General features: G+C 39.5%; 1 protein-coding gene across 2 annotated transcripts in view; it reads right to left on the bottom strand.

Annotated features, from left to right (window-relative positions):
- The window catches only part of RPH3A (rabphilin 3A), a 1,850,086-nt gene that overhangs the window by 755,120 nt on the left and 1,069,262 nt on the right, over window positions 1-25,704 (bottom strand). For both annotated transcript variants that reach the window (XM_044068420.1, XM_044068419.1), the window contains one exon: window positions 18,036-18,122. In XM_044068420.1, the coding sequence (XP_043924355.1) occupies window positions 18,036-18,122 (87 nt within the window). The remainder of the gene's footprint in view (window positions 1-18,035; window positions 18,123-25,704) is intronic.

Raw genomic sequence — 25,704 nt, forward strand, 5'->3', positions numbered from 1 at the left:
CTGGTGGATGTGGAGACCTACACCTGATTTGCTTAGGCAGCAGCATATGTATTTTAAATGATGCTCATGATCAGCTGATGTCCTCTGCACAAATTGCAGCCCTCCCCTAGCTGACTGCATGTGGAACAGCTGTGGTAACATTCCTATAGCCAATTGCATGGAAACACTCCAATATGTAGGAATATCATGTTGGTGTTGGCCCCTTTCATTCACTGTGAGCAGGAACTAGATCTGTTGTTTGGCAAACAACATCTCAGATGGATTGGGGATTTACCTCTAACAACATACACTGTGGAAACAGGGCAACACACAGGAGGGGGATGCACCTGACCTGACTACAGACTGTAAGTGCTGCTATACTGCATTTGGAGTAATGTTGGTTTAACAGTGTGTGTGGATATGTCTGTCCTACATGTCTCAATACCTGCCATGTCAATTCCATGTTTATGAGGAATCCCCATCTGAAGGGTCATCTGCAGACTGGGCAGTGTGTTGTGCCTTTGGTTTCATGTGTTACCCACAGAGCCTCTATCTGTGGACTGGAGAAGGTAGTGTAAGGATTGCAGTCTGTAGATGGTGAAAGCCGTGACAGTTACTGACTTCATATCCCTCATAGGATATATGTTGCAACAAACCCCGTTAGAACAGTAAATGAATGAGGTTATCACAACAACATGTCAATATTGGCCTTGTGTAGGTTCTTCCAGCCACAACTCTGTCAACCTGTGTACATATGTCATGCATGAAGTGGTGCATTTGTGCTGTACACCATAATTAGTGTCATCATATCTGATAACAAGCCAGTGAGATATCAGACTGCTACACATTATGTACATTAGGGGTTATATTTTATGAAATAACCTGGACATTATGTGGATGTTTGTACAGTACTGAGGTCTGTGTACTTATGGTGAATGTCGACAGTGTTTGTATTGTTAACATGTACCCTAGCCTGTGTACAGACTGTGGTAGATGTCATTGTTCTAGTTCCCATCCTATCTGATGTTACATACTGCTCCACTGTATGGTACTATATTGGCGTACATATTTGTAGGCCATACACACACATGTATCATACCACAGACAGCCATCAGCCCAAACTGTGTAGCAGCCCAGTATATGTAGGGTCAGTCTGTGAGTGGTACATATGAGGATGGTGTTGAACCGATAGTCCGTAATATTATGCTAGGTTAACATATGTGGCTGTGTTCACATTGGTTGTGGTTATGCACTTTCACACAGGTATATCTTACCCTGTGCTGTGACATGCCTGTAGAGCCTGCTATATATGCAGGTACATGTGCATTCCCCCATAGGAGATGTAGGCCAGTGTTGAGCCAGTCCACCTGTAGCCTGCAGAGTACATTGTTACATGCCTAGCATCTTACTGCACTTACCCAGTGAGATGTCATGTACAGATACTTGCCAGATGTACTGCTGCTGCGCCTCCCTTAGCAGTCATGTATATCAGACAGAGCAGTGGAATGCTGTACAGATGTATGTCAATATCTAGTGGGTAGTATGTGGCCATGGCACCCCTGTACCAGTGGTTATTATGTGTCAGGTCAGACAGAGGTGTGTGAATGCATAACATATGTTGGAAAATGTATACCAGTCGTTATGTGTTATACCCATCTACATGGCTGTCTACATCCATATTGACAGGCATGGTACACATGTTGTGCACTAAGGGATTATGTGTATACCTCTGGACTGTACAGAATGTGTCAGAATGTCCACATATATTGGCCAATATCTCTACTGCAGTCCACAGGGGCATTAAGTGCTAGCAGCAGTACTTTACTATGATGTCCTTCAGATGTCTGTCAGTAGCCAATGGCACACATGTTATAAGAAGATACGACCTCCCACACACACCATGTCTGTAAAGACAATCCCAATGACAGTAGCAATAGTCTACTGATATACCTGCTATACATACCTGACATCGCCTTGCACTATGACTTTGAGACTATATGGTGGAAATATATGTACATATAATTATCCAGATAGCCATATATATATATATATATATATATATATATATATATATATATATATATATATGATTACACATGTGTAATACATTCAGTTACCACTGTCATGGCAACCACCTACTATAAATCCCTACAGTATGTGGGTGTGGTCCCTTTAAATTTCCTGTGTGATGGACAGCCTTCCTGTGTGTGGGCATCAGTGTTACTGACAGCAGGTAGCAATACCTCTTACAGGAGAACCGGCACACTCAGGGCAGCCACATATTTGTAGGGGGGGCCAGGAACTACAGACAGAGTGTGAGTAGAGTTGTGTTATGCTTTGTATATTACTGGTGTTACAAGGTGTGTGTGTACGTACTAGTTTACCTTGGAAAGCAGTCTGTCTGCATAGCTCACAACTGTGGGCCTATCCCCTTGCTGGCCAGAGGTATGCCTATCATGTTTTGCCTGTCCACCACTACATCAATTTCTGTTTCTAACCTCAATTCCCTAAGGGTATGTTGCAGACTATCCTGTAACACCAGCAACTTGCTTAGTGTATGGCAACAGTTTTCCACATATGTACCTGTATTCCAGCCTCTGTCCTCCACCTACATACCAAGTTTTGCACATATGACATGCTGTCGGGTGTTGTTCTGTAGTGGGCTGTGAGTATATCACACCGCCATTGCTACCATCAGTCCACTACTGTTGTGTCCCCCACACATATGGTGGGGCTGGGGCCATATACGTATGAGTGTCACCTACACAATACATGTGTGCCCTTATGCACTCCAGAGGCCAGTGTATGTAACAGTGGTATATGGCCCTGTATTATTGTGTCTGGGGGGGAGCAGTATACATGACCTAGGCTGTTAAAAAATGTGGGGTTATCAGAGGTGAGCTGCCTTAAGGTATCTTGATGTACAGTACCGTATACTTCACCTATATTTACATTACTTTCATAAATTGGGTTAATGCAAGCCTACTGCCTCCTGCCATACAGACTGTTCTGTTTGTCAGTGTGCTTGTGATGGTGTCAGTTATGCCTTGTTATGTAACAGTTACAACCCATTTGGTCACATGACATCTTTACCACCTACTGATTTTGTACAGAGTGTAGATAGAGGCTGCTGAACTATACATCTGCATTACATACTGTTGATTGTTTGGTATCCTGTAGCCCAGTCTGTCTTCACTATTGTACAATTTGATGGGTTTGGCCTGGACAGCAACAGTTTTGAATCTTTCCAGACTACTGTACTAGTATAACTGTTTCACAATTGCATTCCTCGGTTTATATGGATGTCAGTGTCTGAACAGCTATATGACATGGCATTTAGAACTGTAATAGTACACAATCAAAGGTTTTCCATTTCTGCAAACCTGTGTGTGGTGTTTTTCCTATGACCTCTCTGTGGGTAAATGTTGCAGGCAACGATTGTCATTTGTATGGGTGGCCCATACAGTGTCCAGTTGTTCAGGTGTTAACTGTAGGCATAGCGGCTGTTCCATATTGTGCACACCTTCTACATATGTATCTTACTGTACATATATCTGCGTGTTTATGTGTAGTCACATGTATATCTATATATATGTGTATATATATATATATATATATATATATATATATATATATATATATATATATATATATATATATATCAATGGGATCCGGACACATGCTCGACTAGCATATGTCTGAATCACAAAACATCGAACACACATACACGAAAGCGCTTAACATCGACAAGTGCTTCTGTGTATGTGTGCCTGTTTCGTAGATTGGACTACAGTGCGGGTAAGGGAAAATTTCCTTTTCCCCGCTGTAGTGCGATCTCGGAGTGAGAATAATAAAGTGGGGGAGTGTGGGGGGTGCAAATGTAGATTTTATTTTTTGAACTACACATACATGGAAGTGTTTTTCGATATTAAACGCCTTTGTGTATGTGTGTTCGATGTTTTGTGATTCGGACATATGCTAGTCGAGCATGTGTCCTAGACCCATATGTATATAAAGGTATATTTGTATCTGCATATCTGTGTCTGTGTATCTGTATCCTGGGGATGTTGATGGCTTCCATATTTTACATTTCCTATGGGAGGCAGACTGTACTGCATGATATGTTACCAATACAAACCTGACGTCATACAGGTGGGATGTAGTACTGTTACCATCTTGTGCCCATGTTGTGTCAGGTCCTGGTTATGGGATCTGCAACACTTGGTAGTGTATTGCAGGGCGGATGTGTTTGGCTGTGGGGGGATGCGTATTCGTGCAAGATGTATAGTGTGTGAGGCCTCTTAACCACATTAACGGTGCATGTGGACATATGTGTTTTTGTTAATCTGCCATTGCTATCTACAGATGTATGGCCATATATACCTATATATATATATATATATATATATATATATATATATATATATATATATATATATATCTGCTTACATATATATAACAATGTCCATATATACCTACATAGATATATATCTGCGTACACATATGTAACTTGCTGTGTATATGTAGACATATAGGTGTAGACACATATATGTGTCGATGTAGGCATTTGCATGTATATATGTTCATGTTGTTGTTGTGTCATTTGGCTTTTCCCGGTTAGGGGTCGACACAGCGGAACTCCAGTCTGTTAATGATTGGCAGTAGATTTTTACATGCTGGCTTGCCGGGCCTAACGCACAACCTTCAACGAAGAAACGCCCATTCACGCATGTCGCCACACAGAAGATGCTCTAACTGAGAATCGAACGGGCAATGTCTAACTGTGAGGCGACAACGCTACCGCAGCACCACCACCACAGTGTTGTATGTATATATGTTCATATACATTAATATATATGTATATATTTTTAGAAATATATATATATATATATATATATATATATATACATATATATATACATGTTTTATCTGTTTAGATTTTAATATATTTACACACACGTACATCTACATGTTGGTATACATTCTCTGTACTGTTGCATGACTGGACTGGATGATATGCTTCTGAAAACACTGGATTTATTTATATCTGGCATGGCTTAGTGGTAAATCCCTTTGTGTATGGTGTGTAGGGGCCTGGGTTTATGCCTTGCAGAGGATGTTTATTTTGTTGCTGGGCAGAACAAGGGCCATTGGCTACAGAGTGATTAAGGCACTTTTAAGCAGTTGTAAGCAAGTTTGTGTGACGGTAAGCACTGCTAACTTCTGTTCACACTTTCTTCTACTCAGTTAGCTTCCATATTGCTTAATCTGTGTAGGCAGTGCTTACAGTCGCATAAACAGGCTTAAACCCGCTTATTGCTGCTTAAAAGTGCTTACTCCCACTTACCCCACGTTAATTTCTTTAAAAGAAAAGAAAAAGGGGTTGACAGGAAAGTGGTGAAAAAAGGGGCACAAAGAGGGAAAGACAGTAGGGAAAATAGCCAGGGATGTGTAGGAAGGCTGAAGGGAAGGTCCATAGCTGCCCATTTCTTCTACAGCAACAGTTGTGCATATACACTGAATTTTGAGGCAGATTTGGACACTCAAACCCCTGTGTGGGGATGAGGGCAACAATAATAAGTTGTGATGCCAATTAGACCAGATTACATGTGTCCAGTGGACACATATGTGAAATGGACAGCGATGTATGGGGTGAGATTTTTTTTGTGGGAACAGATTGCCCTTTTTTTCTTTTTCAGGTGAGAGTGGGATGTTGGGGAGGGGTAGTAGGTATATATGGGGAGGTAGATTGGGTAGGTTAACAGACAAAACAAACAAGATGCATACAGGGGCAGTATATGACACATGTGGGGGTAAACACCCAGGACGGGGAGGGGTGTTTGGAAGTCTCAAGCCCATGAGCCCCCAAATGGAAACAGTGGGACTGAGGTCCCCACCCATGGGCAGTCACCACTGCACCTTCATGGCCCCAAAGGTGGCTGTGCTGGGGGCTGGGTAGGAGGAGTAGGCTCACCCTCTAATTGCATCACACAGCCCTCAAGCTGGTGTAGCTGGTCTCGATTCTCCTTGTTGAGCTCCCTACGCACCATGGCCAGGACCTGACGGCAGGTGACAGGTACCTCTCTGCCCCCACTCCTGGTGTGGGCTGAGCCCCATCCCCTGCGGCAGTTCCACCTGAAGGTGGTGCAGGGCCAACGGAGGAGGAGGTCCCAGGCTGAGCATCAGACATGCTGTTACCCGGTGCCAAGGCCAGCTGAGGTGCGACATGTGGGTCTGCTAGGACTGGCCTTCCCATACAAGCTATGGTGTTGCAGTTTTAAGAAAGATATCAGTCATAGTCAACAGCATTCAGGAGTAGTTGTAACAGCATGCATAGGTATTCCCATTAACCCAAGACACCAGTTTATAACAGTTGCAGATCAAGCAGAAACACATGCATATATGAGACAACAGTGGCCATTACAACAGCATGCAGGTTTCATTGATGGCAACAGGCCACCAATATGGGAGTATTTTAACATGGCACATGCATAGAACCAAATGTAAATATTTATAAACCAACAGGACACATGTCCCAACAAAAGTTTGGAGTGTACACGTACCCATTGAGGTGTGTAATAAGGTTATTGTTGCACATATGGAGGTGGTGAGAGAGAGAGGTCAATTAACAACTAATATATCCCTGTAGTTTTCATAGCTTTCTTAGTCACTGCAGTGATCTGTCCCTTACATGTATTATTATACTACCCAATGTCCTTACTTTGTACAATGGTATGTTTGTAGATTAGTATATGCGTGGACCGTGTGGGACTTTCTACACATACTCCCAGATTCCATGCTTGTAGACAAGTATATACATGACCTGTGTAGTACCTACAGTCTACATCTCTTACCTGTTATAGCTGTGGAGGAAATCTTTAACACTACCTGACAAGTTCTAGACATACTCCCATATTCCATGTTGCTGTTATACACATACCTAACAATCTGTTACTGCACACACTCTGGTCAAGGCATGACAGGATGCAGGTGTTAATGTGATACATATTGAGAATTGCTGTCATAGACTTTGGGTGAGATGCTACAATGACAGGTTTGTTTCCATATACATTCTCTTTTTATGTTGAGATCTGACTATCCATTATATGTCAGTTTAAGCTGCCTACATTTCTTGGATCATTACACTGATTTGTCAGGGGAACAGTTTACCGGGCAGCAGATTTGGGCCACTTATCTGAACATGCTGGACAGATCGAACAGTTGAGGAGTATGACTATGCATACAGCTTACTACATGAACATTCTGCTACAGTCTGTACAGTTGATGGTTATGATTATGCTTACAGCATACTATCTGAACATTCTAGTAAAGTCTGTACAGTTGCTGGGTCTAATTATGCAAACAGCTTTCTGTCTGAACATTCACGCAAACTCTGTGCAGTTGTGGGGTATGATTATGCCTACAACTTACTACCACTCCCGGGATTTGAACCCGTGCTGTGTGTGATAAAAATATTACAGTTGACATCACAGTACAGTGTGCTATCACGGAATTGGTGTAAAGCATTCCAATGGTTTCTGTCTGTCTCCCTCAGTTGTTCTATATGACTGACCTCTTGGGACTTCCAACATTGTTATACTGAACTTCCTACACATTTTAACTACATTCAGCAGTACGGGTACACTGCTTAATACAACAGTACTATTTATATAATGCAACACTGCAACAACATATGAAAGCAGGATGTACACAAGCACTCTAGGGATATACTTTTATTCACAAGATATTACACCTTTATTTCCATGTAACCTACATGACAGTCTTCCTGCCATATTGTCTGATTTATTCAGTACATCCCATACACAATACACTTCTTTACTGGTACAACACTTTCTAGAACTGTTATATTTATTTGTTATGACAGTACATGCGGGAATATTACTAACCTGCCTCTAGACACAGCCTTTGCAGCCTAGCAACATGGGCTTGCTGGTTCACAGCCCACTCATCTGCAGCTGTCAGTGAAATACAGTGATATTTAGCTATTACCTATCCATAGTATACACAAGCTAGGCAGTCATTATCTACGTAGCAGAATGGGTACTTACTCAGTGCTGCGGCATCGGCCATCTGCCTTGCTTCTTGGATCCACTGGTCCAAGAGATCACCCTCCACCTCTTCAGGTCAGCATGGTGATGCCTGACCTGCTCACCAGTCTGTGGTATACCAGTGGCACTGGTGAGGTCACGGGCGAGACTGTCCCAGGCCTCCACTGTATACAGAGAGCCCTGGTACTGGCCCTGCAGTAGTCTCTCCTCATGGTGTTTTACCAGGAGTCATCTCATGAGTCTGGTCTCCTGAGTGCCTTCCCCAACGCCAGCCATTCTGCCTACAGCAGGGAGCTGCAACCAGGTATGGGAATTAATGGTGCCTGTGAGGTTTAAATACAACTGATGTCCCACACTTTCCTGTGACTGGATGGTTTTGAAAAGGCTAAGCTGTGGGCACACCTGCTTACCTAATGTTGACATTGCTTAAAGGGGCATACCACTGGGCAGATTGAGTTAGCCAGCCTACACATTGCTTACCCCAACTAAGCTGAGCTGTGCAATGCTTAGCATTGCTTAATATTTAGTTTGCTTTATATTTTCCTTTTGGCATTGTTGTATTATTTGCTACATGTTATATATGTGTCTGGTATCCGTGATTCATGTGTACATACACTGTATGGGATCCTGTGGACCTCAACATTTTATTACAATAACACCTCACATCTGGCCTTACTGCATTACTCCAGTTCACATACTTATGTTATGTAGCAGGTTATACAACATCACACTGTACATAGATTCCTTTCATGTGTTCAGTTTGATTTCCTATGGTGAGGATTTGTTTGTTGAAAACTTAATCTTGTGTACTGCTATGATGGCTTAGTGGTTAACTACTGTGACTGTAGTGTACAGGGTCTTGGGTTCAAGATTTGCAGAGGCTGTTTATTTTGTTGCTAGAACGTTGGATACCGAGTGGTTAAGGCACTTTAAAGCAGTTGTAGGCAGGTTTGTGCAGAGCTAAGCAGTACTTCTGGTTACAGTTTCTTACACTCAGCTTCTACTTTGCTTAATCTGTGTAGGCAATGCTTACCCCCGCACAAACTCACTTAAACACGCTTACTAGTGCTTACATATGCTTACTACTGCTTATTTGTGCTTAACCCTGCTTACTAGTTATAGCAATGCTATACAGCAAAAACATTTTCATACACAGATTTCACATGGAAAATGGAATGTGCTGTAGTGGGACACGAACCGGGAATGTCTGCTCTGCCCACTTCACTACTGCTATACTGCTTCATTTGCATATATCTTCCTTGTTATCCTCTTCAGTCATTTAAGCTGCATTAACTGTAGCTAAGCAATGGGCACACCCGTGCACCTACGGTTAGCTTTAATCGGATTTTTAACAAAAATAAAAGGGTTTCTTCTTTTAATTTATATGTCCTGTTGCTGTTGTACACATGGGGGACTGTTGGTGGGGATATGAGGACACCTATGAGCGATCGCGCTCATTTCTTAACAGCTTCTGCTGTTCTACATTGAAGGGGCGTGTTTATTCTGACAGCTCTGCTCTCAGACATGCCCCCTGCACTTGTACACGCTCTGTGTAAGCATAGGAGCTCGGGTGCTCAGCGTGCCTTTATTATTATGCATGGCGTGCTGCAATCCTGCTCCTACACGGGCACCTCCGTGCAGGACTAGGCTAGTCCTGCACAGAAGATTAGTGAATCCTGGGGAATGTCTTTTATGTTGAAAATATATAAAGATTTAAAAAGCTATTTTGTTATAAAAATGATGCTAGCAGGCCTAAGAATTTTGTTGAAAGAGTTATTATTACCTTTCCTCACTATAACTGTGCGATGTATAAATGTGTGAGAAAGAAATGACATTTTGATTCATCCAGCCAATAACAAAAAATAAAAAATTAAAATTGTATGCTAACTGTAACACTACTAACATGATGTATGCTGGGCTTCTACATCATATATATCATTTTATGCTGGTAAAAGTAGTCAGAAATGCAAGGTTTGAGGGATGAAACATTTGTTTGATACAAAGACAAGTCAGTACTCAATACTAATACTTACTGTAATTAGTTACAATGTCGCACATCAGTTTAGTCTTCAAACTTTGAATGTTACTTATGAAAATACAGCAGACTGTAACATTTACTGGATACAAGCATTACTCCTTATTAATCTGAGCAGGTAAAAGTGCAGGGCTTATTGAATCAATATCATTTAAACCTGCATTAAAAAGGAGACCAGTGGTTCACTATAACTAAGCTGAATAATGTATTCTTTCATTATACAAAATTAATAGTTCATAAACTATTTCCTATAACACCTTGAAAAAGTACTTGTAAGAAACACTAGTTAAATTTATTAGTCTATTGTTTCATATAATGTGAATACAAATATTTAATATTTTCCTAGCCTCCTGAGCTGGGATTTTTTTTCATCCTGTAATACATTAATACATGATATAACATGGTACCAGAGTGAAGTGGATTTTTTAACATGATTTCATAATTTTGTAACACATGGAACTCCCTGTCTGTTAGGCATCAGCTTTTTATTTCAGTTAGTCATTCTGAAAGATTCCTGCCAAGTTCGTGACTTTGCCATATGGATGAATTTTATTTAGGTTGTTTTTACATTTTACATCATATGCATTTGTAATCTCTCTTATTTTATTTACTACTTGTCTAAACTAAAATAAAATGCTTTTCTTGTTTGAAGTGCAAAACATTTGTTTTAATTGTTGTGAGGTTTTATTCTGTCTACCTCATTATATCTAGTTTCTTATAGACATAATCACTGCCATCATCTGAAGTTTAGGCTCAGAATGACTACACACTTTAGCTGCATCACACAAAAGTTAAAGCCCTGGCTTTGTTCCAGATGACCTATATTTAATTTGCAGCATGGGAAGCAGAGGGTCAGTGCTGGCAAAGATAGAAGTAAGTGGCCAACACTGGAACTAAGGAGGTTTTCTGGACTTCCTGTCACAGCAGTATTAAGAACCTCGTGACCACCAACTTTAAACTGCATACCACTTGTTGAAAGAGTTTGGCATGAGAGAAAGTCCTCTTGCATCTAATAAAGGTAGCCATTGTGGAGATTATAAGGCTGCTGCAGAGTGCATGTATCTTTGGAGGAGAGCTAGAGCACACTCCTTGGCAGCAATATTACACTACAATGGCATTCTTGATCTCCTCTCTAGCTCCAGGCATGGGTTAGGCTGAGTCCAAGGGAGGATAAGATAGATCCATTAGACCTGATGAATGAAGAGAGAAGCTTCGGGCAGGTGAAAGTCAGTTACAGAGAGAAAGGAGAAGGAAAATTACTACACTTCAACCACCAATGACCTTATAGCCACAGGGCAATTTGTCTCAAAACTAGTCATTATGATTGAAAAGTTTGAAAGGTACTACAATGCATATAAAAAGCTACTATATCTGAAAAAATCAGTCTACCATTTTCCTGCATGCTGCAAGTGAAGCAGTTATAGAGGTATTTGACTTCCGCGGTGGTGCAGCGGTAGCGCTGTTGCCTCACAGCAAGAGGTTCTCCCATTCGATTCTCGTCTTGGGTTAGGAGTGCCTTCTGTGTGGAGTCTGCATGCCTTCCCCATGGTCGAGTGGCCTCCGAAAGACATGCGTGAACGGGCTTGCCTTCGCTGAAGGTTGGGCGTCGGGCTGGCAACTTGACACTATAAAAAAACAACTGCCAATCATTAGCGGACCGGAGTTCCGCTGTGGCGACCCCTAACTGGGAAAAGCCGAAAAGACAAACACCAACAAGTCTTGCTATTTTAAGACTCATGCTAATGTTTGTTTGTGTCTTTTGGCTTTTCCCGGTTAGGGGTCGCCACAGCGGAACTCCAGTCCGCTAATGATTGGCAGTAGATTTTTATGTACTGGCTTGCCGGGCCTAACGCACAACCTTCAACGAAGGAATGCCCATTCACGCATGTCACTACACAGAAGACGCTCTAACTGAGAATCGAACGGGCAACATCTAACTAATGAGTCTTGAAATTTGAAATAGTTGCATATATGAACATATTGGATATGTAGTGTATGCAATAGTTTGAAGGTATGACTAGTTTTTTTTTTTTGTTTTTTTTTTGGTTCAAAGTTGGTCAACTTCAGGGTATGTCAAGTAGAGAAGATGTCGAATTTGTTTTATCAAATTAGGGCAACTGGGTGTGGATTGGGATGTATTATAAAAAAAGAGTGTGTGTATTAGTGATCTTGGGTTAGGTTTGGAGATATGACTCCAAGAGGGGAGAGCTTTAGTGATGGGCTTGTGTATGTGTGTAGGAGCATTCAAGAGTATCTGTAGGTTGGAGTTAGCATGGGGCTTAGAGAAGGAGACATGTTATGCTTTAAGCTTGTAAGTATGCATGTGTGTTGATTGCATGTGTCTGTGTTTACTGTTACTGTAGGAGAATGAATGTTTATTGGCCTAATGTGTAGGGTCAAGGTTGGGGGGTGTGGTTAAGGTTGGGTTTTGCACATCTAAGTACGGTGGCCCAGGTATGCCGTTGACTTAAAAAACATTGATGCAACCTCACTGTGTTAGAATTTATTTCCCATATCAAGATGTGTTAATCTAAAAGTTTGATATTCATTTATTTATTGGTATTTGTTTACCAGGAAAGGCCACTGGGCCAAGCAGAGCCCATTTTCAGTGGTGGCCCAGGGATGAAGCTGTCCTTTCATCTGTCTTTTCATATGAGGATAAAGGACTACAATCTGAAAAAGAGATGGACTCATTTCATTCTTTACTTTGTATGAGCTACCTGTTCAGCGATTAGACTTGTTTCTTTAGCCCAGCTTGAGTAACTGCTTCTTAGTTACTTTCCTTGTTCTACTGTTTATTTAGTTGGATATTGTTCATTGTTTGAAACTTATTTTTTTATCAGTGTGTGTGTGTGTGTGTGTGTGTGTGTGTGTGTGTGTGTGTGTGTGTGTGTGTGTGTGTGTGTGTGTGTGTGTGTGTGTGTGTGTGTGTGTGTGTGTGTGTGCTGTGTGTGGGCGTTATCCAAATTTTTTACCAGTGATTAAAGGTGAGGAACTGATGTATTTCAATGTTTTGCCAGTACAAAAGAAAGAAATTATAGGGCTGTATTTGGTCTTAATTTTCTAACATTCTAAAATACATATTTATTTATTTATTTGACATTTGTTTACCGGGGTGGTCTAACTGGGTCTACAGAACCTGTTTTCAGCAGAGGCCCGAGGAGAAAAGCTCCACATATAGTACAATACAAATAGAGTATAATCCAATACAATAAAAATTACATTAGAAATACTATACAAAAATAAGTTGAAAGAACAAACTGCTACAAGATGTTGTAATATATTACTACACATCTAGGCAATTCTATACAGTTAAAACATTGCAGACAATAATAGTCACTCTCACCATACATGATGTAGATCTCTCTCACTATACATGATGTAAATAGTGTCCAAAAAAAGTACAAAGGTGTGACATTGACTGTTATAGTACATGTAAAAAAGAATATTAGTTTGAGTTAGGAAAATAGCAGTCAGAAAGTTAATGATGCAGACAGATAGTGAGGGAGAATAATAAAGAATAGAAGCAATAAAGCCTGAGCAGCGGCTTAAGGATATGGTATAGAAGCAGAGACAGAGTTAGAAGAACGTTAGGATCTTGCAGTCTGTGAGGGATTGAAATGTGACAGAAGAGGAAGACCTGATCATTAGGCATGCTTTATGCAGTAGCAGAGCCATGCATTTTTGAGATGATTTTTTAAAGAGGCTTTGAAATGGGTTAGGCCAGGCATAGACCTGGTAGCTAGAGGTAGTGAATTCCAAAGTATAGAGACAGAGTATGAATACAAAGAGTGATCAGGTTTTCTTGTGGGTTTTGAGATAGTTAAGAGATTTTTGTTTTCTGATCGTAGGGATCGATTTGGTGTGTAAGGTGTGAATAGATTGGCTAGTGCAGGGCAGGCAGTGGGCTTGAAAATAAGGTTGTGCAAGGTGGATAGCCAAATAAAGGCAAGTTGGTTGGAGAGTTCAAGCCAGTTTAATTCTAGGAGTTATTTACAGTGGTGTGTATGACATTTAGAGTTTGTGGCAAACTTTGCAACTTTGTTGTAGCACTGTTCCAACTTGCTTAGGGTAGAATTTTGTAAGTTAGTTAAGATAGGGGCACCATAAAGAAAGGAGGGAAGTAAAAATGTTTTTACAAGGGTAGTTTTGGTTGCTGCAGTAAAGGAATGCTTGATTCTATATAAGAGTCCCAGTTTTTGATGAGTTTTCTTTATATTTTGCTGTATATGGGGGTCAAATGAAAGTTTATTGTCAATGATAACACCTAGAAGTTTGGTTTCCTTCATTATTTCTATGACTCTGTTGTCAGATGCAAGGATGTTGAAATGATTAGTGACAGGGGAGGTGTTTTGGGGATGAAAGACTACTAGTTTTGTCTTCTTTGGATTAAGAAAGAGTTGGGCATTCCTTAGCCAGGACTCACCTGCAGTAAAGGACTGTTGAGTTTTTGAGAGTAGTTCTGGTAGTGATTGAGCAGTGCAGATTATGTGGAATCATCAGTGTGTTGAATGAGGGTCCCAGGGTGAGAGGCAGTGTGAAGATTGTTTGTGAAAATGTTGAAGAGTAGGGGTCCTAGGATGGAGCCTTGGGGGACTCCAGTAAGGTTTTGGAGAAATGGTGAGAGTTCGTTGGACCATATCACTGCTTGATTCCGATCCTTGAGGTAGCTCTGAAACAATTTTCCTGTGTTACGTGACAAGCTTAAGTTAAACAGTACATTCAAAAGTAACGGGTGAGGCACTGTGTCAAAGGCCTTGAAGAGATCAAGGAATACTGAGGCTGTATAGCATCCTGCATCTCTGGCCTTGTTCATGGTCTCTGTAAAAGATAATAGGGCAGTAACTGTGCTATGGCTAGGTTGGAATCCATGTTGGGTTTTGGTTAAAAGATTGTTTTGCAATAGATATTGCATTACCTGCTGATGGATACCTCTCTCGAGAATTTTGGATATGGGTGATAAGATGGATATAGGACGGAAATTGGATGGATCAAAAATGTTGCCTCCTTTGTGGATGGGAGTGATGTGAGATTGTTTCCATATGGTAGGTACTTCTGATTTGGATAAAGACCTTTTTATAAGGATACTGATTGGGTAGGTAGCTGGGTTAGCAGCCAGTTTGAGCTAGTATGGGGGGAGATTGTCAGCTGAGGTAGAGCAGGACTTTAGTTTTTGTAACAGTTTTTTAATGTTGTCAGTGGGTATGGGCTGAAATGAGAATGGGGTTCGTATGACATTTTGTTGAGTGTGGGGGGGTTAGTAACGACAGGGTTAGAAGTAGTTGATGGCCTGGGTTGGTGTCTGAATAGGTTGGATGGTGGGGGGGGCAGCATTAGGGGTGTTAGCAGGTCTGAAATTGGTTCTATGAAGTGCTTGTTAAAGTTTTTGGCTATTTGTGATGGAGCTGTATCAGGTGATAGAGTGTGCTCTCCATTTCTTCCAGGGTTAGGTAGAGAAGATATGGAGTGCCAAAATTTACTGGGGTTGATTTTATGCTGGAATTGAAGCTGGGAATAATATGACTTCTTATCTCTGTTGATTAGTTTTGTCACTTTGTTACATAATATTTTGAAATTGACATGATTTTGTTCATTTTTGTTTTGTTTCCAGGTTGACCAGGCTAGGTCCCTTTGCTTCATCAGGTGTTTACATTTCTTAGAGAGCCATGGTGCTGAGTTCTTTTTGATTATTTTCATACGAATGTGAGCTTGTATATTAAATATGTGAAGGAAGGTGTTATTAAAGTATAGTACAGCATCATTAAGGGGTAGTTGTTTACGGGGTGTCCAATCTATTTCCTGTAGGAGATTGCTGAATTTATGCTGACAAAAATTAGTCGGGTTCCTAACTGATTTATAGTGTGTACTCTTAGTTGTTAGGAGTTTGTTCTACAAGAATAAGCTGGTAGATGATCGCTCAGGGAGCTAGACAGTGTACCATAAAAGGGGTAATTGGCAGGGTGGGATATTAGAATCCAGTCTAAGGTGGATTGGCAGGTAAGATCTTTACTGTATCTTGTTGGAGCATTGATAAGCTGAGAAAACCCATACAGATTTATACTATTTGTGGGGGAGTCGGAAGCTATGGTTTGCCAATCTATATTTACGTCTCCTAAGATTACTGTTTCAAGGTTTATTTTTTGGGATGTCCAGGATATAATATTTTCCAACATCGGTATATTGTTACCTGGTGGGATATATATTACTATTATGCAAATTATTTTTGATATAGTGAGGTTCAAAAAGGAGATTCGTAACTCAGCATTGGAAAAAAATGGGTATATTACTTGTGTAGGGTGTGATGTTGAGTGTAGAGGGATACAGAAGTGCTATCCCTCCCTCTTTTTTAGATATAACTCTTCTGGTTATTGCAAAATGTGAAGGCATTATTTCTGAGTCTTTTACATTGGGGTGTAGCCATGTTTCAGTAAGGGCTAGTATGTCAGGTTTATTTTGATCAATCCAGGCATGCAGCGGGGGTATTTTATTACATATATTCTAAGGTTAAGAGTAAGTATGTTTAAATCTTTGGGGTTACTCTTGTGATTAGGCTTAGAAGGTGGGCCAGGGTTAGGATGTATGTCTCCAAATTTGAGTAGATAGGTAATGAGGAATGCATACCATGGAAAGTGTTTTTTGTTCCTAGGTGACGGTACTGGTGTCAAGTGTGGTTTCATAGGAGGTGAGGAGGCCAGTTTGTGGCTTGAATAGAATGGGAGGGTATAGAGGAAAAGCTGGGAGGAGATATGTGAGAAGCTGTGTTGTTTATTGGGGAGAGGGGAGATTGTTGATGTGTATTGGTGTGTGAGGGTATGCGAGGATATAGCTGTAGTGAGGTTGGGAATTAATAGTAAAGAGGCTCGGCAAGTTAGGGGGAGCGTGTCAACTGTGATAGTGGGCTTAACAATAGAACAAGTGGAATGTGAGTGTTTGAATGTAGTATCAGGTGTAAATAAAGATTGTTATCATGTGATTTGTGTGCAGCTGAAGGTAAGGTTAGAAATGTTTTGGCTTCAGAGTGGGCTTTGACAATGTGGTTAGGTGTTTTACCTTGCAGTTTGTTATAAAGATGGGTGAGGAAGATGTGATTGGTCAGTAGTAAAATTATGGGGCAATGCTAGTTTGTGTGTATAGTAGAAGAGAAGGTGCTAAGCCTGTTCTTAGTATCTCATGATTATGAGACTCATACACAACTGTTATACATTCTTTAGCTAAGCAGTAAGAAACGTCGAGAGTAATGCTTCAAGGTATCTGGATATTTGGAAGATATCATAGGATTTTTACTGGAATCCAAGAAGATATATCATGATACTGAAAAAACATATGCATTTAGGATTTTTTTAGGAAACAAGCGAAACATTTGAGTATGGGCATATGCTGATAAAAGAAATAGTTCCGAAAGAGGGCTCACCTATGAGACTGATAAGCAAGAGACTGTTATACTGACGGCTAAATAGCCTTTTGTCACATGCCTTCCACTTTCCTAAAGGTGCAGTGTTGGTAGAGAACTTAGAATACCAGTAGAGTTATTGAATATTGCATGTAAATTTGGTTTTCAATGGTCTCACATGTAGGAATTTCTATGCATGCATATGAAAACTGTAAAGGAATAATTATGGATATTAAAGCATTATTGTTGCTTTCTGTATCACAGATAAGCAGGTATCATATTTCTGAATTAACTCAGTTTTGCATTTGCTTTTAGGTCATCCGTATTAGTTTAGAAAGTGTGTGTATTTGGTGAGAAGAGGTTGTTAATGAGTCACTGGCAGGGCCTCAGTCTGGTGTCTGGCGTACTAAAAGTCTTTTTGCCATCTGCAAACCACAGATTAACATATGGCTATATCACAGCAACTACTTATTCTAAAAAATACATCATTTTATGTAAGAAAACCAAACTAGCCTTGAAATTTCTGACACATTACCTGAACAAACAATCATAGAGCACTGACCTCTCTTTGTTCACTGCAAATCTTGCAGAGCCAGACTGAACGAAGGCGGGTGTCAGGTGTCTCAGTACCACATTTTCTGCAAACGTTCTGTGGAAAAGCATAGAAAAAATATTTTCTTTAGAACATGTCTATTATATTCTTTTATTGATATATTCTGAGTGCTAAATGATGATGTACTAACTTCTTCATTAAAGCATTAATGCATTTTATCTGTGTTTCACTTTTTCAGGTTAATCTCACAGTATCTGTCTGTGGTATTAAAAACATCTAAAATAAGTTCCATAAAATATAGTCCCTGTATTCCTCTAATAAGTATTTTCATCACTAAAATTCTAAATATTAAATTTCCAGTTGTTCTTTCTTTTCAGATGGATGGCTGCCATATTTTAACATCAAATAAAACTTATTAGAGAAGCAGCTAGACAAATACAGTAATGATGGTGTGTGTGTGTGTGTGTGTGTGTGTGTGTGTGTGTGTGTGTGTGTGTGTGTGTGTGACCACATACATGCATTTGAATGTGTGTACATGTGCATGCATGTGTGTGGACAAAATTCCATTGATTAATATGTGCCCAGTTTTCATATCTCATTCCACACCTTCAGACTAGAGGTGTTTATGCTTTCCAGAATAACAACTAACAGTTAAATGGCAGACTCAGTAACTGGCATAGCATACTTCCTTTTGAAAAATACTTTCTTCATTATACAACTTGCAGTATTTCATTGTCTGTCCCTTAAAACATTCACCTATCTTTGACATATATAATATAACACTGTAAAAGCATATGAATTTAAGATCTTAGATATCCATTCAATATGACATGTACACTGTATTAAACTGGTGTTTTATTTTACTGTCATTTTTTATTAGTAAAGACCTAGGCAGTATATAACTGAGCAAATGAAGTCTCCCAGTCCACTATTTAATATATGATAGGTGAATTAAAGCTCACTTTAAATTGCTTTGTCGGTTCATTTATTGAAATTCAGTCATTTTCCATGAATGGTGAATAGCTTTTTAATTGCCTTTGCATAAAATAATAATTTTATTTACTGTATGTAGTCTACGATCCTGAATCATTCAGTTCATACATAATTAGCAAATGAAAGCAGATACACCCACAACACCATGCTCTCCTGTATATAAGCATTTTGCTTGACTTACAAATTATCATATTGATGTATGTTTTAAAATGACAACAAGACACAGATAATAGTCTTAATGGAAACACAAATGTCTAGTGGAAACATGGAAAAGTACTTTTAGGGAAGGGGCCTCCATTTGCTCTGAAAGTTTATGCATTTTTCAAGCTTTATACTAAAGCTTTCTTGGCCAACTAAAAGGTATCCAGCACTAGAGTACATTTCATTAATTAATCCAAAATATTAAGTATTATTTCCTCCTAAAACCACAGATGACAAAATTAATGGCAGTATGATGTATGATTCAAGGTATCTGAAGAATTATGCACAGCTAATTAAAGCATTTTTGTTGCAGAAGTCAATATAAGAATATACTGGCAAAATCGAAAGTCTTTTTACAGCAGTAGGAATACAGGTTGATAGCATGTTCTTACATTACCTTTTAATATGAATGTGTTAATAAGTACATAATTAGTTTTATGGCAATAAACTATGAATATTTTATTATTCCTATCTCTGAAGTGAATGCCGCAATATAAAGAAAGTATTACAAGTTCATGTTTTATACTTCAAATTTTAGCTCTTTATGTAAATATTGTGTAAGTGGAAATAAAAACTGCAGGCAGTGGTCAACAAAATTCACAGATAAATTTTCCTTATCATATATGTTTTATGTTCTGATAATCACATGACACGTAACTATGGGACAGCATAATAATGGAAATGGTATTCAAATAGCTAGGTGTTGGGGTTATACTTTTAATAAATTTCTTTGTTCAGTTTCCAAAAAATTACTTTTTTCAATTTCAGTATCATAGGGAAGCCTGAGCCTACCCAGGCAGTCAGTGGGTGAAAGGCAGAGAAACTAATACTGGATGTGATCTGGAAACATCAAAAATCTGGACAAAGGCCCATGAAAAGTAGGTATAACTGACCAAAAATTGGGATGCTGATTAACATACCATTTGCATACAAAATCATGTAACCCCATGCACTCCAATGGAATTGTGGGATATCGACATGAAGACTGAAGTCACTAAATAATAAATAATGGCAGACACTGAACTTTCAGACCTCATATCTCTCAGTAAATATATAATAATGCAAAACCTGTCATTCTAGCAACTATCTGAGTTTACAGGAGCAATATTTAAAATATGTCCCTATTTTTGGGCCTTTTCTCACCATTATTTTTGGCTTGTCCAGATTTCTTGCTCTGAGAGATTGAAAGGTATGCATCCAGCCTACAATCTATGCTTGATTGGTAGTTTTCCTGGTATTAGTCTTTGTAGTATCTTGAAATGGAAAAATGTTTACCGAATAATTTTTCTTTTGACAGTTTGTTGTCGTATGACTTTGCATATACATATTTTTTTCTGGATAGCAAAGTAGAAAACACAAGCAAAAGTGAGAAAAACAGTTTGCACTTGCTGGCTATGATGAAAATACTAATTTAAAGCTTGATGTTTTCTGTAACCAAATGGTTACTGCTAAGTAAATGGATAGCACTGATGAAACAATTTACCTTAAATCAAGATAGTAGTTCAGCAAGGCACAAATAGGTATATAAATGACCAAACAAACCAAATCTGGAAAAATGACAGTTAAATTCGACAGGAAGGATCCACTCAAATTCCAAAGACCAGTAAAATTTATTATGAGCGCTTTCATTCACATTGATTAAATGAACTTTTTTGCTTTCACCCACATTGATTAAATGAACTTCTTCAGGGTCTGAAGACGAAAGCGCTCACAATAAATTTTACTTGTCTTTGGTACTTTGGAATACAAATAGGTACATACTTTTTGACAGAATCATATTTGAATGAAAAAAAATTGCACAGTTTCAGAGAATCAAAATGGGTGTGAGGTCAGTTGTTATCCGATGTGGTTAAACCAAGGAGATGGTTGAAATTGATGGTCCCATCAAAATGACCTCTAGTTAAATACTAGTTAAGTAGTCAGAGCTGAATATGTTGCATTACACGTTAACAGTTGTGGACAGGAAGTAGTATTATCAAAAGTTCTTTCAAGCTTTGCCTGTTTGAAGGAAAAATTCTTTGTGTGGTATTGAAATATGTTTTGGCTATGTGTGTGTGTGTGTGTGTGTGTGTGTGTGTGTGTGTGTGTGTGTGTGTGTGTTTGTGTGTTTGTGTGTACAGATATGCACATACACACTTCCAACCATAGAAAATGTCCTATCTGGTGGTAGTTTATCTGCTTTGCTTTACACCCATACCTCTCAGCTGCTCCCCAGTCTCAAGCTAGGAAAATGATTAAGAATTACTTAAAGCAGTCCAGTCTGTCCAGCTACTGAAGACACACTCACTCACACATATCACATCATTCACATAAAAGCGCTGCTATAACTATTTTTAATTTAACAATAAAAGTCATCTCAAGTCAAGTGAACATTTCTTTGCTGGGAATTGCTGACAGTCTGACACACATTCACTCATTCACACACATCACATCATTCACATGAAAATGCCGTTAAAACCATTTTTATTTTAACAATAAAAGTCAAGTCAAGTGAAGATTCCTTTGCTGGGAATTGCTGACAGTCTCACACACATTCATTCACTCACACATCACAGCATTTCACATGAAAGTGCTGGTAGCCCACTAATATAACTATTTTTATTTTAGCAATAAAAGAAGTGAAAATTCCTTTGCTGGGAATTGCTGCAGTGCAGTTTCTGTTAGACTGGCATAGCATACATATGCGCTACGCCTTTTTTAAATTTTCTTTTTTCTTAGTTTAAGTTACCTGAAGGTTGAGCCACTGGAGGAGCCAGAGAAAGTAAATTTTCTCATCCTGATTCTGAGGAGTGTGGCTGGATACAGGGCTGGTTGGCACTGGAGGGACTGACAGACTCTGCTGCAGCAAAAGTTGAACACAAGTTTATTAAACTGTAATATGTGCTCAGCAGTTTTGCTCGGCCCACTGCTATTGCTGCCTGCTGTAATTTCCAAATAACAGTCTGACTCTGATAAGCTGCAGTCTGCCTCATGATGCTGATGTCATCATGCACACCAATCCACATTAATGATGTTGCGGGATACGCTGGCGATGCATGGTGATGTCAGCCATAAGTTTAAAGTCATACTAAGAATAAAAAAATAGAAACTATTGGGAATTAAAGGGGCCACTCAGGAATTCATGGCACCCCATTACTTTGCCCTCAAAACTGGTAAATACCAAGGAATTTGGTACAGTTAAGAGGTATGGATATGATGCCAGTCTGCTATAGGATGTATATGCACACAGACTTATATGGCAAACAGACTTTCCGGATGATTTGAGAGGATCATAGAGTCACCTGAATCATGTTTTTAGGATGTTGGAGGAAACCAGAACACCTGATAAAAATCCACCTCTGCCTGAAATTTACAGAAATGTCTCTCTTCATGTTTTGTTTTCTTTCTGGTATGGGTTATAAGAAGTTTAAATGCTTAGTATTTTAACTTGTAGTACACTGATCTGTGCAAGCTGCATTCTCAGACAATCTGTCCTGGCCTATTACATCTGTGAAAGGTTCTTTTAGTGATTTCTTTAAACTGTATCTCATATTGCAGGGTATCCCTACTTAATGGAAGAGCTGAATAAAGTAAGAAATCTGCTACTCCTGTGTGTAAATGTTGAATGAGTACTGAGGTTCCTTCACTACCCCTTGTGAAGCCCATGGCTGACTAGACAATACCTTTACACATTAACTTGCAAGCTACTAATAGTGCTTCTGCTTTTCACACTTCTGGCTGATCTAAAAAATGTCAAACTATTTGTTTTATAACACCAGCAAGGAGTAAATATATGTCTCAGTGTTTTCCTTCATCATCTGTGACAATAATTTGTTCAATGAAGTTCCATTTTAAAGACCAGAAATATGCACTTTATTTTACCAACTGAATTGTTGGACCTGGGTAAATGTATGCTATCCTTCTTATGTTATGCATGTAGGCGACTTAAAAAGAGAAGCTACCTCTAAGTGCTTGTTGTTTTAATCTGGTTTCTCATAAGCATGTCTTTTGTTGGTTGTGTATATGTCTTCCCTGTGTCCACAGTGCATTTGCCAGGTGCTGTGGTTTCCTCGCAGATCTAAAATTTATGCATGTAGGAGAAAGTGTGGATATGGTGTGTGTGTGTGTGTGTGTGTGTGTGTGTGTGTGTGTGTGTGTGTGTGTGTGTGTGTGTGTGTATATGTGCATGTGTGCATGTGGTGGTGATGATGATGATGACAATGGCGATGGACTGGTGTCTTATCTATGGTCAATTCTCTTCTTTACACCTACTCATCTGTTTCTAGTTCTCACTCCAAAACCAGCATGACTGCAATAAAACAGGAATATGAAGATGAATAGCACAATAAAATAGGAATATAAAGATAAATTAACTAATGTATGTCATACTTAGCAGCCAGACAGAAACATATGTCAAAATATTTGTAATCAAAATATTTAAATCCACCATCTGATGATGAGGACCACCTATCACCATGGTGAGATGGGAATAATCCAGGATAATCTGCAGCTGAATGGAAGAAAAATGATAATATTTAGACTCACTGAGGTCAGCATGTCTTTTCCTGCAAAACAGGGACCTCAGCCTTAGCTTTACCTATTTACCAGATGTGGCTATGTTTCAGATGTCTGTGGTCAGAGAACAGCTTAAGTGGTCCTTCCTATATTTCTGTATGGTGAATGAAAAGCAGATGTTGATACCTTAAAAAGTGCTGCACATGTATATGTATGTAGAAGCATAAAAAGCCCCAAGGACAACAGCCTACAGGCTTCACATCCAGTCTATATAAGTAATTCCTAGACATCTGATTAATTTACTTAGCTAACAGCTCTTCCATCAATAGACAAGCCATACAGTAACACAATTCTCAGATGTGTTTTATAATAGGACAATTGTCTATAGATAAGTTATATAATAGAATTACAAGTCGGGTATATTTTTCAGAATGGTATAAAAAGCAAAATTCTGCAGAGCTCTGTTTTTGTAGTGCACATTCAGTCCATTCTGGAATTTATCTGGATGTTCACACACACGTTGGTTTCTACTGCCCCTTCACATTTTAAACAGAATTGAGACTATATCTGTTCACAAGTTATCAGACATCCTTTCTTTCCTACAAAATAAGCATTCTATCTACTTTCTCTGCTCTGCCTGAGCTCTCTTGAGATCTATAGCAAGTACTTTTAGCTTTACAACTTTGCCTGAGCATACTGTTTCAGAGTCAGATTTGCCAACATTTCCTTGTTATTGATTCCTAACCTAATAATTCAGATTCTTGTTCATCGTGTTGACTTTCCTACAGCAATGCAGGGATGTCACAGCCTGATATTAATTTCCTCATTCTACCATTGCACTTGTTTATGCAAAAATAAGTCATCAAAAATGATGACGCTTGAAAACATATTGTTTCTACTCCTACCAAAACCCTAAAAAAGTAGATCAACACTTCTTTTATATACAGTGTCTATGACTCCATATACAGATGGTTATGAAGCTGAAATCCCTCATAAAATCCCCAAAACTAGTTATGAAAATAAAATTGCCAAAGATTCCAAAGACAACCACAAGGCATTCGATAACTATGACAAGAATCTAAATGGCAATGCTCAGCTCTGCTCTGAGCTACAACAGAATAGCATTAAATATACTGATCCCAAGGATATTGCCAATATCCTGGCAGATCAATTCAGTGCCAACTTCAACCCCCTCTCACCCCCTAAACAGCCCATCTCAATACCGGAAGATTGTCAAATTACGGTAATAACATCCACACAGGTAAAAAATGCACTCTCCATAGCTAAGAATACAGCATCCATGGGACCAGATGACATCCCGGGCTGTGTACAACATGAACTACAAAATGAACTGGCACCTCACCTAAGTGTCATGTTTAATCATAGCCTCACCTCAGGCTTCGTGCCCACCGAGTGGTGCACAGCTACAGTTATCCCACTCTACAAGGGGGGATCCACCTTGGATCCCGGGAACTTCTGTCTGAATCAGTCGGAATCAGTCTGACAAACCTGATCTGCAAGGCCATGGAACGTATTATCATGGAACTTATAAACAAAGACATTGACAAACTTCATACACTGGACCCCACCCAGTTTGGGTTCGTGAAGGGCTGATCTTGTCTCCTGAACCTAATTGACTTCTTTGAATCAGTCTCCAGAGCTGTGGATGGGGGTAAGGTGGTCCACACAGCCTATCTGGACCTTGTCAAGGCCTTTGGCACCATCCCCCACTCTGGAATCATAGATAGACTTACTAATCTGGACATTAATCCCTACGACACTCGATGGGTTGCCAACTGGCTTAGTGACAGAACCCACACTGTAAAAGTAGCTGACTCCAAATCCAGCTCCAGACAAGTGACAAGTGGAGTAGCTCAGGGTTCAGTCCTGGGACCGCTCTTGTTTGGCATCTACTTCTCTGAAGTACAGGCCAACACTAAGGGACTGGCTAACAAAGTTCGCAGATGACTGCAAACTGGGAGCCATTATT

Source organism: Protopterus annectens, chromosome 4.part0 (genome assembly GCF_019279795.1).
Source record: "Protopterus annectens isolate FY-2018-M chromosome 4.part0, PAN1.0, whole genome shotgun sequence".
Taxonomy (NCBI): Eukaryota; Metazoa; Chordata; order Ceratodontiformes; family Protopteridae; genus Protopterus; species Protopterus annectens.